We start from the raw sequence: 16,176 nt of genomic DNA, 5'->3' as shown, positions 1-16,176 counted from the left end.
ATACAAACATATCAATAAAAAATTTTTTAAATACCTGTACATCCACCACCTAACCTTATGCTTAATTTCCTAAAAAGATGAGGCACATAAAACATTACATATAAAACTGGGGCCTGTGTAACTCCTCACCCTTCTCTCCCTCCCATCTTTGAAGTAATTCGTCAAGAATTCAATGTCCATTACTCCCAAGTACGTTTTCATGTCAATTTATTTATTTATTTTTTTGAGAAAGAGAGGATGCGAGGGAGAGTGGCAGCGAGCGGGGGAGAGAATCCCAAGCAGGCTCCATGCTGCCAGCACAGGGCTGGATCTCATGAACCATGAGATCATGACCTGAGCAGAAATCAAAAGTAGGATACTTAATTGACTGAGCCACCAAGACCCCCCCCCATATGTCTGTTTAAAACAAATGAACTTAAATACTTAAAAGTAGGTGAATACTTTCAGATTAAAAAATAAAATGTTTAAATACTTGCTGTTCTGTCATTTTGGTCTTGTTTGTTTTTTAAATGTTTATTGATTTTTGAGAAAGAGACAGACAGAACATAAGCATGGAAGGGGTAGAGAGAAGAGACACAGAATCCGAAGCAGGCTCCAGGCTCTGAGCTGTCAGCATAGTGTCCGACGTGGGGCTCAAACTCACGAACCATGAGATCACGACCTGAGCGGAAGTCAGACACTTAACCGACTGAGCCACCCAGGCGTTCCTATTGTTCTGTCCATTTGAAGAGTACAAGCCAGGTTTAACTAGAAATCATGTAGATATGGCCAAACTAAATCAGGTGAGTGCTTTCCTGCCAGCCAGATTCAGGAAGACAGAGATATCAAGACTTATAAACTCTGGCAAGTCCTTATTAGTGACCAGCAGTTCAATAGTAAACAGAGGCGCCAGGATTACCTTGATTCCAAAACCAAAGACCCCACAAAAAGGAGAATTACAGACCAATCTCCCTGATGAACATGGATGCAAAAATTCTCAACAAGATACTAGCAAACCAAATCCAACAATACATTAAAAGAATTATTCACCATGATCAAGTGGAATTTATTCCTGGGCTGCAGGGCTGGTTCAACATCCGCAAATCAATCAATGTGATATATCACATTAATAAAAGAAAGGGTAAGAACCACATGATCCTCTCAGTAGATGACAGAAAAAGCATCTGACAAAATACAGCATCCTTTCTTGATAAAAACCCTCAATAATGTAGGAATAGAAGGAACATACCTCAGGATCATAAACGTCATATACGAAAGATCCACAGCTAATATCCTCAATGGGGAAAAACGGAGAGCTTTCTCCCTAAGGTCAGGAACATGACAGGGATGTCTACACTCTCACCACTGTTGTTCAATGCTGTGTTGAAGTCCTAGCCTCCGCAATCAGACAACAAAAAGAAATAAAAGGTATCCAAATCGCCAAGGAAGAAGTCAAACTTTCACTCTTCACAGACCACATGATAGTCTATGAGGAATACCTAAAAGACTACACCTAAAAACTGCTAAAACTGATATATGAATTCGCCAGAGTTGCAGGATATAAAATCAATGTACAGAAATCATTTCATTTCTATACACCAATAATGAAGTAGCAGAAGGAGAAATCAAGGAATCAATCCCATTTATAACTGCATCAAAAACCACAAAATACCTAGGAATAAATTTTAGCAAAGAGGCCAAAGATCTGTATGCTGAAAACTATAGAAAGTTTATGAAGAAACTGAAGATACAAAGAAATGGAAAAACGTTCCATGCTCATGGATCAGAAAAACAAATATTGACTTTTTTTTTAAGTTTACTTATTTTGAGAGAGAGAAAATGCATGAGCAGGGGAGGGGAAGAGAGAGAGAGAGAGAGAGAGAGAGAGAGAGAGACAGAATGCAGAGCAGGTTCTGCAGTGTCAGCACAGAGTCCGATGCAGGGCTCTAACTCACAAAACACGAGATCATGACCTGAGCTGAAGTCAGACGCTTACCTGACTAAGCCACCCAGGCACCCCAGAACAAATACTGTTCAGTGTTGATACGACTCAAAGCAATCTATACATTCAATGTCAATCCCTATCAAAATAACACCAGCATTCTTCACAGAGTTAAACAACTCTAAAAAGTGTATGAATCCAGAAAAGACCCTGAACAGCCAAAGCAATCCTGAAAAAGAAAACCAAAGCTGGAGGCATTACAATTCCAGACTTCAAGCTACATTACAAAGCTGTAATCATCAAAACAGTACTGGCACAAAAACAGACCCACAGATCAATGGAACAGAATAGAGGACCCAGAAATGGACCCACAAATATATGGCCAACTAATCTTTGACAAAGCAGGAAAGAATATCCAAGGGAAAAACGACAGTCTCTTTAACAAATGGTGTTGGGAAAACTGGACAGCAACATGCAGAAGAATGGAACAAGTCCACTTTCTTACACCATACACAAAAATAAATTCAAAATGGATGAAAGACCTAAACATAAGACAGAAAACCATCAAAATCCTACAGAAGAAAACAGGCAGCAACCTCTTTGACCTTGGCCAGAGCAACTTCTTACTAAACAAGTCTCCAGAGATAAGGAAAATAAAAACAAAAATGAACTATTGGGACCTCATCAAGATAAAAAGCTTCTGCACAGCAAAGGAAACAAACCCCAAACTAAAAGGCAACTGACAGGATGGGAGAAGATATTTGCAAATGATATATCAAATAAAGGGTTATATCCAAAATCTGTAAAGAACTTATCAAACTCAACATCCAAAACACAAATAATCCAGTGAAGAAATGGGCAACAGACATGAAAAAACACTTTTACAAAGAAGACATCCACATGACTAACAGACATGAAAAGATGCTCAACATCACTCACCATCAGGGAAATACAAATCAAAACCACAACAAGATACCACTTCACACCTGTCAGAATGGCTAAAATGAACAACTTGGAAAACAACAGATGTTGCCGAGGATGCAGAGATAGGGGAACACTTTTGCACTGCTGGTGGGAATGCAAACTGGTACAGCCACTCTGGAAAACAGTATGGAGGTTCCTCAAAAAGTTAAAAATGCCCTATGACCCAGAATTGCACTACTAGATATTTATCCAAAGGATACAAAAATGCTGATTTTAAGGGGCACATGCACCCCAGTGTTTATAGTGGCTCTAGCAACAATAGCCAAATTATGGAAAAAGCCCAAATGTCCATTGACTGATGAATGGAGTAAGAAGATGTGGTATATATACACAACAGAATACTATTCAGTGACCAAAAAGAATGAAATCTTGCCATTTGCAATATGGATAGAACTAGAATGTATTAGGATAAGAGAAATAAGTCAGTCAGAGAAAGATAAATACCATATGATTTCACTCCTATGTGGAATTTAAGAAACAAAACAGATGAACATAGGGAAAGGGAAAAAAAATATGATAAAGACAGAGAGGGAGACAAATCATAAAAGACTCAATACAGAGAACAAATACGGTTGCTGGAGGGGTGTTGTGTAGGGGGATGGGCTAAATGGATGATGGGTATTAAGGAGGGCACTTGTTGGGATGAGCACTGGTTTTATATGTAAGTGACGAATCACTAAATTCCACTTCTGAAACCATTATTACACTATATGTTAACTAACTTTGATTTAAATAAAACATTTTTTTAATTAAAAAAATTAGTGAACAACGGCCAAATGCAAATGAGATGGATGTGCACATTGGACAGGAGCCTTCTCAGTTCTTTAAGCTAAATCATGACTTTGAAGAAATAATCCTGAGAAACACAGACATGGTTCTGAAGAAGGTAATGAACAACCAGGAGAGCTCCTGGTGATGACAGAGGGAAAAGAATAAAGATCAGGGAGAAAATACCTTGTAGGAGACTTGTTGATCTGGTAATAAGGATTTAATCACAAATGAGACAATCAGAAAAAATAAAGACCAAAAAAAATGACAAAAATAAACATCAAGAGTATCACAGCATTGTTCTATCAAAACCTTAACATTAAAAAAAAAACAAACCCTACATGTGAGGAGAAAATAGCTTAAAAATGAAAGGAAAAGAGCGTAAAGAACAAAGCTTCTAGCCTCAGATGTTTGTATTTTTAAAAAATTTTTTAACACTTTTTATTTATTATTTTTGAGAGACAAAGAGAGACAGAGCATGAGTAGGGGAGGGGCAGAGAGAGAGGGAGACACAGTATCTGAGGCAGGCTCCAGTATCTGAAGCACGCTCCAGGATCTGAGCTGTCCACACAGATGCTACATGGGGCTCAAACCCACCAACTGTGAGATCATGACCTCAGCCAAAGTTGGACACTTAACTGAATGAACCACCCAGGCACCCCCAGATATTTTAAAATAGAATGATATACAAATCTAGAAATGGACAGTGGACAATCTTGTTCAAAAGAAGCAGGTAAAGATGCAAAAAAAAAAAAAAAAAAAAAAAAAAAAGATGCAAAGTCGTATCATTGCAGAGAAAAACTACTCTTAGTCATCTGGAGGATAAGAAAGGTTCATTCTCAAAAGAGAACCAAACTGACTGACAGTGGGAAGACCCACTAAAAATGGAAACCTTAAGCTCAAGAGTTGACGGAAGACTGCCAAAGGAGAATGCTCAATACTCCCTCACCTTGCTGACAAGGTCACTGCTTAAAATAAAACAACAAAAAGGCGCCTAGATTTATGCCCAACCTATGAGAAAGGGCTAATTGCTGAAGTGGCAGTGAACAGATGCACTGGGGAATGAGGACTGGACACGTGAGTGCTAACTATAAGCAAGGTGGCGAGGGGCATCACCTTGGATTTTCTAACAGGAAATAAGACAATGAATGACAGACAGTAGGACACAAAACTCAAGGAAAATCCAGAGAAAAAGTAGCCAATTCTAAGACCTCAGATAAAAATGATTAAAAACTTTGGAAGACACTAAATACAGTAACTTGGAGTATGAGAGAGGCAATCTCCAAAAAAAAGAAGGCAGTGGAGCTTAAGTGAGCACAAGTTGCCAAACAACAAACACGGAAAACAGATAAAGAGTAAATTACTAATGATTAATGTAAGAGAATGAACATCAAAAGTATAAAAATCCAGAAGACTAATATCAGGCATGGAAAATGTTGATGATCAGCTATCAAGCAAAAAGGAAAAAATCAGTATGACTACAAAGGGAATAACAAAAATAAAGTCCCTACCCAGAAAGGATTAGAATACACAAAATGTCAAAAATGACTGAGTTTAGGTGGTAGACTGTGGGCAACCTCTTTTCTTACTCTACTTTCCTAATTTTCTTTGGTGAATATAAATTGTATAAAACCTAATGAAGGAAAGGTTAAAGTCCAGAGTAAACGGGCTTATCAAAAATGCTAATGGCTTTGTTTTTAAGTGTTTGGAGCAACACTGCTTTGGGAAGAGAAGCAAGAAAAAGGACAGAACTGTTGCTCTTTTGTGCTATTCTAGTAACTGACAGTAGAGCAGCTATTATTACATAAGAACTAAAACCCAAGAGGGCACCTGGGTGGCTCAGTCAGTTGACAGCTCAGAGCCTGGAGCCTGATTCAGATTCTGTGTCTCCCTGGCTCTCTGCCCCTCCCCCACTCACACTCTGTCTCTCTCGGTCTCTCAAAAATAAATACACATTAAAAAAAAATTAAAAAAACAAAAACAAAAACCTAAAACCTAAAACCTAAAACCCAAGATAGATGACAACAGCGAGAATCAGTTTTAATAGACTTAAATCTTCTAGTCCAAAATTACACCTGGTTGCACTGGACCCATACTCAGCTATGAGTTCACACTTAAACAATAATCTCTAAATCAGGTAAGCTCTAGAAAATTGCAGGGGAGTAAAGTTCCTTAAAGTCTTGAGAGGGACTAATCCTGTACTGATTTTATAAGAGGAAAAGAGAATTTCCAAACCACAGATTAAAAAGATCAATGTTGGGGTGCCTGGGTGGTTCAGTCGTTAAGTGTCCAACTCTCAATTTCAGCTCAGGTCATGATCTCACAGTTCAATTCGTGAGATTGAGCCCTGCATCAGGCTCTGCACTGACAGCACAGAGCCTGCTTGGGATTCTCTCTCTCCTGCTCTCTCTGCCTCTTCCCAGCTTGCATGTACATGCTCTCTCTCTCAAAATATAAATAAACTAAAAAAAAAAAAAAAAAAAAAAAAAAAAAAGGAAAGAAAGAAGAAAAGATGATCAATGTCATTCTCTGAAATTAAAAACAAAAACCAAAAAACTTCTCAGAATCTATGATCTTTTAAGAAACTAAGTCTTTCCCATAAGAAATGACAAGAGCTTACACTAATCTCTTTCTTTTTCAATAGGGTCACCAGACCAAGAAATTCAAAGAATACCACAGATGGTGTTCTACCTCAAGTTTTTTGTTTTTTTTTTAATTTTTTTTTTCAACGTTTTTATTTATTTTTGGGACAGAGAGAGACAGAGCATGAACGGGGGAGGGGCAGAGAGAGAGAGGGAGACACAGAATCGGAAACAGGCTCCAGGCTCCGAGCCATCAGCCCAGAGCCTGATGCGGGGCTCGAACTCAAGGACCGCGAGATCGTGACCTGGCTGAAGTCGGACGCTTAACCGACTGCGCCACCCAGGCGCCCCCTACCTCAAGTTTATTAAAGCATATAATCTAGTTTCTCATGACAACAAAATTAAATGTGGACCTGAAAACAGAGTAAGACTAATAATTCATGGATTTTAAGATTTACCAACAAGATAAGGATGCAGAAGCCATGCATACTGAAGTGAGTATAGCTAAAATGTTTAAAGGCAAAGTTAAGATAAAATCAACTCAACAGGCTGAAATAGTCTTGAAACCAACAGGATGTAAACTGATAGGGACAAATAAAAAGGTAACTTCTTTAAAGTGCCTCAAGTACAAGATGAGAAAGATTGTTTTGACGGGTGCAGTTCTTAGGAAAAAGCCCTGGATGGTTAGGTTGACTAGAAGAGTAATACAATACTATGAAATAGCTAGAACAGAGACTAGAGTAACAGTCCTGCCATACTCTCCATCTGGAATCTACACCTCACCTTATGTAGGGCATTTTGAGACTGGAAAGAATCTAGAGGAAGAAGACCAGAAAGTCATGTCACATAAAGAAAGTGGGCATAGGCTGCCCATCCCTTCACCAGAAGGTTCACTGTGTGAATAAGGAAAGGACTTAATGTTGTTCTAAGAGGTACACAGTAACCAACAAATTACTAGAAAGCACTTTCTGCTCAACATGAGGAAATATTCAAACACAAGACCGACCACTTCATAAATAGTTCTTGTGCCATCACTAGGAAATGTTCAGGCAGAGCCAAATGACCATTGGAAACTTTGCCAAAAGGCCTGCAGCACTGGGCAGGAGGTTGGTCTAGATAACCTCTAAGGTCCTCCTTCCAACCACGAGAGCTTTGAACTTGGGAATAAGGAGACTGAAGCTGCTTACACTGAATCACTCAAGAATAGCAAGAACTCTTACTGCAGAATGGTCTAGTACAGCATATCCCAAACTATGTTCTTGAATGCTGGCAGAGGGATTAGGAACACAGGCCTCAGTTAGACTGGCCTTCAAATCCCAGCCTTGCTGCTTACCTAGCTGTGGGACCCTGGGCAAGCTTCTCAACTTCTCAGCACCTTAGTTTCCTCAACAGTAAAACAAACGAATATTCTTCCCTCACAGCATTGTTCAAAGGGTAAACTGACTACCTAACAGAATGACCAGCACATAATAAGCATTTATCAAGTGACTGTTTACTTTTATTACTGTTGGTATTAAGAAAAAATAACTTGACACCTGGTGTAGCTCCAGGAGTTAAGATGCTTATTACGATGTCCCCATTCTCCCAAGAGGCTAGGCCACTTAGATGACCACCTGGAATATGGAGAACACCAGATAATGATAACAACACATTTATTGGGCACTTAACTATACGTCAGTCATACCACTCTAAGAACTGTAACATTTTAATAAAGCTTCTCAATAACCCTATAAGAAGTACTGTTATATGCCTTTCCAGAAGACGAAACGGAGGGTTAGAGGCTAAATAACTTGCCCAAGGTCACGCTTCAGAAAGTAACAGGTCAGGCTTCAGAACCCATGCTCTTAACCATAACTATAACAGCTCTCAATCCTGACTGTACATGTTTAGAATTACCTGCAGAGACACAAAAGAAAGAATGATCTCTGGGACCTTTATAAGCCCCCCTCCCATTCCGACTTCAATTGATCTGGGATAGGCAGCAGGGTTCTCCAGAGTTCAGCAACACTATCCTAGGGCATGCCACCTCCTAGAGGAAAAACAAGTTGTAATGAACAACTTGCTCCAGCTGACATCCCAAGCAGATAGACTGCTTTTTAGAAATATCTTTAGAACCATGAGATCAGGACTGCTTTTCCAAAAACAAACAAACAAACAAACAAGACAAACAAAAAACAAAAAACAAAAAACAAAAACTACCCACGGGGCACCTGGGTGGCTTAGTCAGTTAAGTGTCCAACTTCAGCTCAGGTCATGATCTCACGTTCATGGTTCGAGCCCCACATCAGGCTCCGTGCTGACAGTTCAGAGCCTGCAGCCTGCTTCAGATTCTGTGTCTCCCTCTCTCTCTGCTCCTCCCCCAGTCATGTTCTGTCCCTCTCTCTCTCTCTTTCTCTCAAAAATAAACATTAAAAAATTTAAAAAAAAAAAAAAAAACCTGCCTACAACTTTTTATTTATTTATTTAAAACTTAACCCTGAAAGTGATCCTTTTCAGGTAGGTGTCATTTTCCTACTTTATAGACAAGGAGACAGACATAAAAAGATTCAGTAACTTGACCACATTCACAAGGAAATGAATACTGAATTCTAGGAGGGCTTAGGACCCTAAAGAGCTCCAACAGAGTTGGGACAGATATTTGAGTGGATGATTAGAGCTGCTTTATGGAGGAAGTGACATCTGAGCTGGACAAAGCATGTCATAAGAAAGGGTTAATCAGCAGAGTGAAAAGCATGAATAAGAGACAAGATATCACAAGAAATGTTCACAGGACTATAAGTAAACAGGTGGTGAAAACTATGGTGCTTAAAGGTGGAATTGTGAGAGCAGCCGCAGAGCTCTACTTCAGCCCAGACTGTACATGCACATGAATTCCAGGCTGCACAGCTGTCCTTGGCCTTCAAAGGAGTTTTCCTAAAACAGAAATCCACTCAAGCGGATGCCTGGAAACCCAGTCGGCAAGGGAAGCAAGGTCATATTTCCAACTTGAACTCATGATGCAGAAAAAGAGTAAAGCAGTATCCAAAGTTGAGCTCTGCATCCAAGCTACGGTGTCCACTGGGATGGACTCAGGAGGTTTGAGTTTATGGCATCATACATATTATAAAGCAACAGAGCAGAGTAATTAAGAGCAAGGCTTTAGAGTCAGAGAAACCTGGGTTCATACCCTGACTCCACTTATTACTAGCTGCGTAAGCCTGGGAATTTATTAAATTTCTTTGAGCCTGTTACCTTCTTTGTAAAATAGGGATAAAAATATATTCCTTAGAGGGTTGTTGTGAGAAACAAATAAGAAAGGAGTATGTAATATGCTAGTTAACATAGTGCCTGGTAAGAGAGCAAGGTCCCAAAAAATAGTAGCTATTCTTTCATCATTCAACATGCTTTTATTAACCAAGTAAGCCTAGAGAAACTCTCTGCGAAGTGGTGAACTTTAAAATGCATTCAGAGGGATGTCTATTAAGCCCTTCACAAATACCCAAATTTGCAAATACAAGAGAGGGAAACTTTCTGCATTGAGTGGAATAATACAGGTTGCGAACTAAAAAAGTAGTACTTTTTCCTGTTATTCATAAATTGCTTTGGAAGACTGGGGCAGATTACTATATATAATTCATGGTGAGTTTTAGGAAGCAAAATATTTACCCTAACAAAACATAAAAATAGAATTACAAGCCTGTATCAACAGATGTATTAATGGCTTTCCCTACCAATCCCAGTATCCCTCTGACTCCCCTAAAAAAAAAGTGGCACTGTGATACACTTCCACTACATTTACAGGCAAGGAGAAGTTAACACTTCCAGGATAAAAGCAGAAAATCAGTAAGAGTCTGTAGAAGTGTAGGTTCTAATCTCAGCTCTGCCATTAACTGGGTGACCTTCACTGGGCTTTCTCAAACAAGATCATCTTTTTTTTCCAGCTATAACATCTGAGACATAGCTAACAGCAACTCAACTTTAAACAGGTCACTTCAGACACGGAGCTTTCACAAGTCCCTTCCTTTGGGAGTGTTTGGATGAGGACTGGGCATGCAAGGCAAGGCCAGAAGCACAAGGCCATGACAGGGAAAGGTCATTCTCTGGGGAAATGCAGAAAAATGCCCCCCAAACACCGCGTACCTTTCTTCATCATGTCTCGGTCCAAGGCTACATTTCTTTGGGCAAGATTTACTTCTGATCGAAAATGGAAGCGCTTGGCTCGCTGTTCTTTCTTTTCAATTGCTTCCTACAAGGTACAGAAAAGGCCAAAGAAGTGACACGTGGAGAAGGAAAGTTAAATCACAAATGCAACATAACGATTCAGTGACAACCCTGAAGTAAATCAGAAGAAATAAGCAACATCATGCCTTTAATAATTTTTGCAGAGAACTGGCTATTGACAATGACTGGGAGAGTGTACGCTACCACTGCTATAATTTGCAATCACCTCCATGATTCAGTGCCTATCGCTATGTCTGGGGCATAGTAGGAATTCAGTGAATATTTGACTCAATGAGTAATGAATGTTTTAGTTCTCTGACATTTTATTTATTATTTGGAATCACGCAAACAAATTACAACTGAACAATCTCCCTCCAATCTTCCAGGTGCAGAAACTGAGGTATAAAAAAGTCAAAAGGTTTGTTGGAGATACTTTGGCTAGTGGGGGGAATAGATCTGATGTTGGTTCTATTTCTAGAGGCCCCACAACCACCACCCCCATTTCACATCATCTGTGAGCATGGTAATCACACCTATCACATTATGTCTGCCTGAGCAGTGCACTCCCTAAAGCATTTTCCCTGTTTAAAAATAACACCAAAGCAAAGAAACTCTCTCCTCTATTCTAGGCTTGTGTCCATGGAATTGCCAGTTTTCATCTGTAAGTGACAAGCAGCACTGATACTTCACTGAAAAGCGAAATAATCAGCTTCATAAATTTTTCTCCAAGAGCTAAAATAAATCCAGATCCAGGAACTCTTCACTCATTGTATATTGACTTTGCCACCCTGGCTGAAGGTCTGACTACAAGAAAGCTTGTGGGGATTGGTGAAGCAGCAACACTTTGTTATTCCCCAATAGTTATGCTAATTTTCTTCAAGGGCTGCAAACAACTAACCTATCTTCCCTTAGTAACCTGAAGTACCAATTCTGGGGCTACCATCTTTTCCCCCACACGTTTCACATAATGGCAAACTGTACAGGAGCAAGAATAGCACAGTCTACCGCTTTTTCAATTACAGTAAGAAAACACTTTATTCCATTTTCTTGCCTGTCTAAAAGATGATCAGTTCCTTCTTTTGGCCTTTAAGCAATCTGAAACAGATTGAGACCCAGATAAAATATAAAAAGGTGAGCATGACATATTTATTTTTATTTTTTGCTTTTATACATCAAATATAGTTAAATAGTACTATTATTTAGAATTACAATTCAAAATTCTATCCTAAACTTAACTGCACACATTAAAATCAGAAAGAATGTCTAAGTTGGACGTCACTAATTAAAGTGACAGATGTGTACTGTTTGTAATAAGGAAAATAATAGGTTTGGCTCTGTGAAGAGTTATAGGAAAGCTGGTAATCTAGTAATAGTAATCACCAGATAAAAGGCAATATTCCCAGGTACTGAGTAATTCGGCTGACTTGGCCTTCAAAATTTAGACAGCCAACATAATCAGGAAATCCTATTTTTCTAAGCCTGCAACCAGTGAAAGAATAAAGATATTTACTAACGGCCTACTATATGCCAGGTACTTTTCATGTTTGTTTCATATGAAGTGGAATCAGTATACACATTTTTAAAGAGTGGACAAAACACAAAAAAAGCATTCCCAGAGCAGAACTTTTTCCAGACATGGTTAAGCATGGGCAACTAGGTACATGGATTTTATCTTGTCATAAATGCCAGAACACAAATGCTACCTGGATGTTTTCAGGAGGCATGAAGGCATCATTGTGTAACACAAAATTTAAGTTAAGGAAATGTTTTAATCCACCAACAAAAGAAAAAAGGAGGTAAAGAATAACTGCTATTCTACAAGTCCTGGGGACCAAGCTCATGGAGTTCACTTGCTTAGCAAAATGAATAAATTATGGTCTGTCTTACCTTGGAGGTGACATCAATTCCAGTGATGAAGCTGCCAGCCTTGTTTTCGTATCTTCTGCTTGTGTCCTAACACGAAGGGGAAGGGTGAGAAATGCTAACAGCAATTGAGGAAAAACTCATGATAAAAGACAGTTCCGTGGGGCGACTGGGTGGCTCAGTCGGTTGAATGTCTGACTTCGGCTCAGGTCACGATCTCGCGGTTCGTGAGTTCGAGCCCCACGTCAGGCTCTGTGCTGACAGCTAAGAGCCTGGAGCCTGCTTCGGATTCTGTGTCTCCCTCTCTCTCTGCTCCTCCCCAGCTCACACTCTCTCTCAAAAATAAATAAAGATTAAAAAAACTTTTTTTTAATTAAAAATTTTTTAAAAACACCAGTTCTGCAACAGATTCCTTTGGGATAGTCATTCCTTTCAGCAATCCTTCCTCACCCTGACAACCCTTTATTATGAGGAAGCCTGTCTCAGCGACTCTGGGTAGTAAGCAATCAACCCCTCTAACAAGAAGTCTTTTCTAGATGAGCCCTGTCCCAAACCTTAACTAAGTCTATCAGCTGAAGGTATTTAGGTAAAAAAAAAAAAAAAAAAAAAAAAAAAAATCTACAGGCCTCCATGAAAAATGTCCAAGATAAGTTAAGGCATACTCATTCATCTCCCCAACCCACACAGGACAAATTCATCATGTCATGCCACCAGGTGGAGCACAACTCCTCACCAAGATGCAGAAAGTCCAGACTCACCTAGATCTCCTGGGAAAACAGTACAGTGCAATGAAAAGAGGATGGGACTTCAAAGCCAAAGACTCAAGTCACAGCTCTGACATTCACTGATTACATGACACTGTACAACTCCTTTGGTCTCTCTGGGCTGGGTCTCCTCCATGGTATCTGCCAACCTTCCTGAACTCTTTAACTGCTCTCCCTCCCATTTGCTCTACAGAACTTAACGTTTCTCCGACAAAACAATCTTGTTCCCATCTCAGAGCCTTTGCGCCTACTGTTGCCCCTGCTGGGAACACTTTCTTCCAAATCTGCACACAGTTGGTTCCTTTTTTGTCATTTAGGCTTCAGCTTAAATATCACTATCTCAGAGGAATTCCCTGACCATCCTATCCCATTGGCTTCCCACACTGCACACCCTCCCTGTCTTCTGTATACTCTGTCCCATTAATATGTTTTATTTTCTTCATATCACTTACCACTGCTAGAAATTCTTTGTGTCCTCCAACCGAAACATAAACTCCAGTAGAGAGTTTAATAGGGACACAAGAATTGCGTGTTGCACTGAATGAGTAAAGGGATGATGCCTACTTCACAACTGCAGTAATATTTAAACAATACGATATAGTAAATGGTAAAATGCCACTACGTTGTTACCAGAGTCATTATCATTTGCTGTCTTTAGTGATTTCTATCTTCACCTTTTTCCATAATTTCAGTTTAAAAGCCAGACTTGCTGACATGTGGTAAAAAGTAGTTCATGTTAGATGAGAAATTAAGTACATGAGAAGAGCCATGCAGGACTGAGACCAGCCCTAAGAACCAGACCCACCAAATCAAAAGCAAAACGCCTCTCACCAACCCCCTTGTGATAAAAGACGGACCACTGCTGGTTCGTTTACGTTTTGGTCTCACTAAGGGTCACATGCTGGGGCCACGGTGAAGGTGTTATACAGAGCAGCTGGAATGAGGAGGACAAGATGCCTCTGAAGTCACAAAAGAAACACTGAGTTTCTGCTGCTGACAAGTCCAACCCTCCAAGAGAAACCGCGAGTGCTATGTTTAACAAATATTAGCTCCACCGGAGCTGAACTCAAGGGAGACCTGGACACCGGCGTCACTCGACAGTTCCTTCTGTTCCCGCCTGCCCCCCCCCCTCCTTTATCTCAAGCCCTCAGACAACCCCAGCCCCTCCTCACTCACCCCTTTGCACAGCCTGGCTCAGAGAAGCAGCAAAGGGGGTGTCCTCAACTACCCCCCTCCGCTCCCCCATCTTCTCCAGCCCCCTCAACACCCATTTCCGGGCGCCCTGGGGTCCCTTCTCCCGCTGCCCGTCTCTCCTCGAGCTTGGCGCCTCCGTCCCCTGAGCGCTCGCTCCCGGTGACTCCCCCAGCCCAGGCGCCGGCCGCCTCCCCCGCGGGACACTAGCTTGGCGACCTCCTCCTCACCCCCGCCCCCCGCCCGTACCGGGATCAGTTCTTTCAGTGAGCGCCGCACCGGCACAATCTCCAGCTCGCCCTCCTCCACCTCCATGGGCTCCGGCTCGCCACGCTCCAAACTAGAGTCCGTCTCAGGCGACGGGAGGCCCAGGGCCGGCCCCGCTGGGGCCTCTGCTTTCACCGACACTCGCAGGCCCCGTACGGCCGCCATAGCCGCCCGCCGGCCGCACCACTGAGAGCCCGCCTCGCACACTCGCCGGCTAGAGCGCCGCCGCCACTGGCCATAGAGCAGCCGCCGCTGCTCCCTAGAGTGTCACCTGCTTCGGCTAGAAGCCCCCCCCCAACCCCCCCACTCAGCGCTGCCGCCCCCTGGTGGCGGGAGAAATCCAGGACAGATGGAGCGGGACCTGGTGAAGAGAAGGCGGGCTCGAGTGAAGACGTGGGCGGGGCCTGCTGGAGGGGGCGGGGCCTGAAGGAGATTGGTGTAGTCCGCTCTGAGAGAATAGCTATGCCTTGAGCAGTAAACCTGTTAGAAAAGGCAATTTTACTGAGAGAGCATTACATGTCAGTGTTCCAAGTGCTTGAAATCATACAACTCTATTGAATAGGTGTTATTATTACCCTTTCACATATGAGGAAACTGAGGCATTGAAATTTACCCAAGGGTTTATTTAAGGAATAAAACCTGAACCTGAGCCTACCGAGTCTGGCTCCAGAGCCCAGAGTGAGCCTTGGTCTATCACTTCTGGGCAATATGTAGGTTTACAACGTACTTGTCTTGAGAACCTTTGTCTCTTTCAAGTCTCCCAATAATTGGCCCATTTGACATGCATAAAAATTGAGACTCCAAGAGGGTAGTGAACTGCCCAAAGCCCAGAGCTTGACCCCCAATTTCTTGACTCCCCAGGGCTCAGTCCACTGCAAATTCCTGAGCATGGTTTCTTGCAACATTTCTAACAGCCTGGTTGGGAGACAGGGAGAGTCCTCTAGGCTTCCAGAGGGCACCACTGGTCAGTTTTTGCTTTGAGTCCTGATTTTTCACCTTTCTCCCTGTGTTACCTTGGTCTAGTTCTGGCCCCTAACTGGGCCCTATCTTCCCATCTGAAGAGGGTGTAGGTGGACTCCTACGGTCTCCCAGGCCCTACCAGCTCTGACGGTGGAGGAACAAATAATTATAAACCAAGGGAGAATATGATCAGCATCAGACACACCTGGGTTCCAAACTGACTGGCTCTGCCCCTTGCACCATGTGTGACTTTGGCCAAGCCACTTAACCCTTCAAAAATCTTCAGTAAAATGGGACAATATTTCTTACCTCCCCTCAAAAGAGATTGTGAGGGTTACATGATGTATGTAGATGCAGGACCCAACGGAAGGGGTACAACACATCAAAGTTTTTCTTAAATGTGGGCTATATCGCAGCACGAACACAAGGTGGGGCTCTTTAGAGGGCTAGTTTTGCTTGGTGACAATAGTTACAACACTGGATTGAATGCATGGAATGCATATGCATGCATTTTTAAGAACATTTCAAAGACATTTTTTGCTTGGAGTGGCCAGCTTTGGGTGACAGTTACAGACCCCACCGTTACACTTATTTTTAGGCCTGAAGGGGAGAGGGGTGGGGAGAGGAGGAAGCAATCCTTCCTCAACTTTGGCCTCAGGAGGCCAGCACATAAAGC

At 41.6% G+C, this 16,176-nt stretch overlaps 1 protein-coding gene across 4 annotated transcripts in view; it reads right to left on the bottom strand.

Annotated features, from left to right (window-relative positions):
* NCBP3 (nuclear cap binding subunit 3) overlaps positions 1 to 14,740 on the bottom strand; it is a 33,126-nt gene extending 18,386 nt beyond the window's left edge. For all 4 annotated transcript variants that reach the window (XM_006939943.4, XM_045044061.1, XM_003996382.6 and 1 more), the window contains exons 1-3: positions 14,523 to 14,740; positions 12,343 to 12,408; positions 10,375 to 10,480 (exon numbers count right to left, since the gene is read on the bottom strand). In XM_006939943.4, coding sequence (XP_006940005.2) covers positions 10,375 to 10,480; positions 12,343 to 12,408; positions 14,523 to 14,705 — 355 coding nt within the window. In that variant the 5' untranslated portion in view covers positions 14,706 to 14,740. The remainder of the gene's footprint in view (positions 1 to 10,374; positions 10,481 to 12,342; positions 12,409 to 14,522) is intronic.
* Positions 14,741 to 16,176: the final 1,436 nt, after the last annotated feature.

Source organism: Felis catus, chromosome E1, assembly GCF_018350175.1.
Source record: "Felis catus isolate Fca126 chromosome E1, F.catus_Fca126_mat1.0, whole genome shotgun sequence".
Taxonomy (NCBI): Eukaryota; Metazoa; Chordata; class Mammalia; order Carnivora; family Felidae; genus Felis; species Felis catus.
This window is presented reverse-complemented; position numbering and strand designations above follow the sequence as displayed.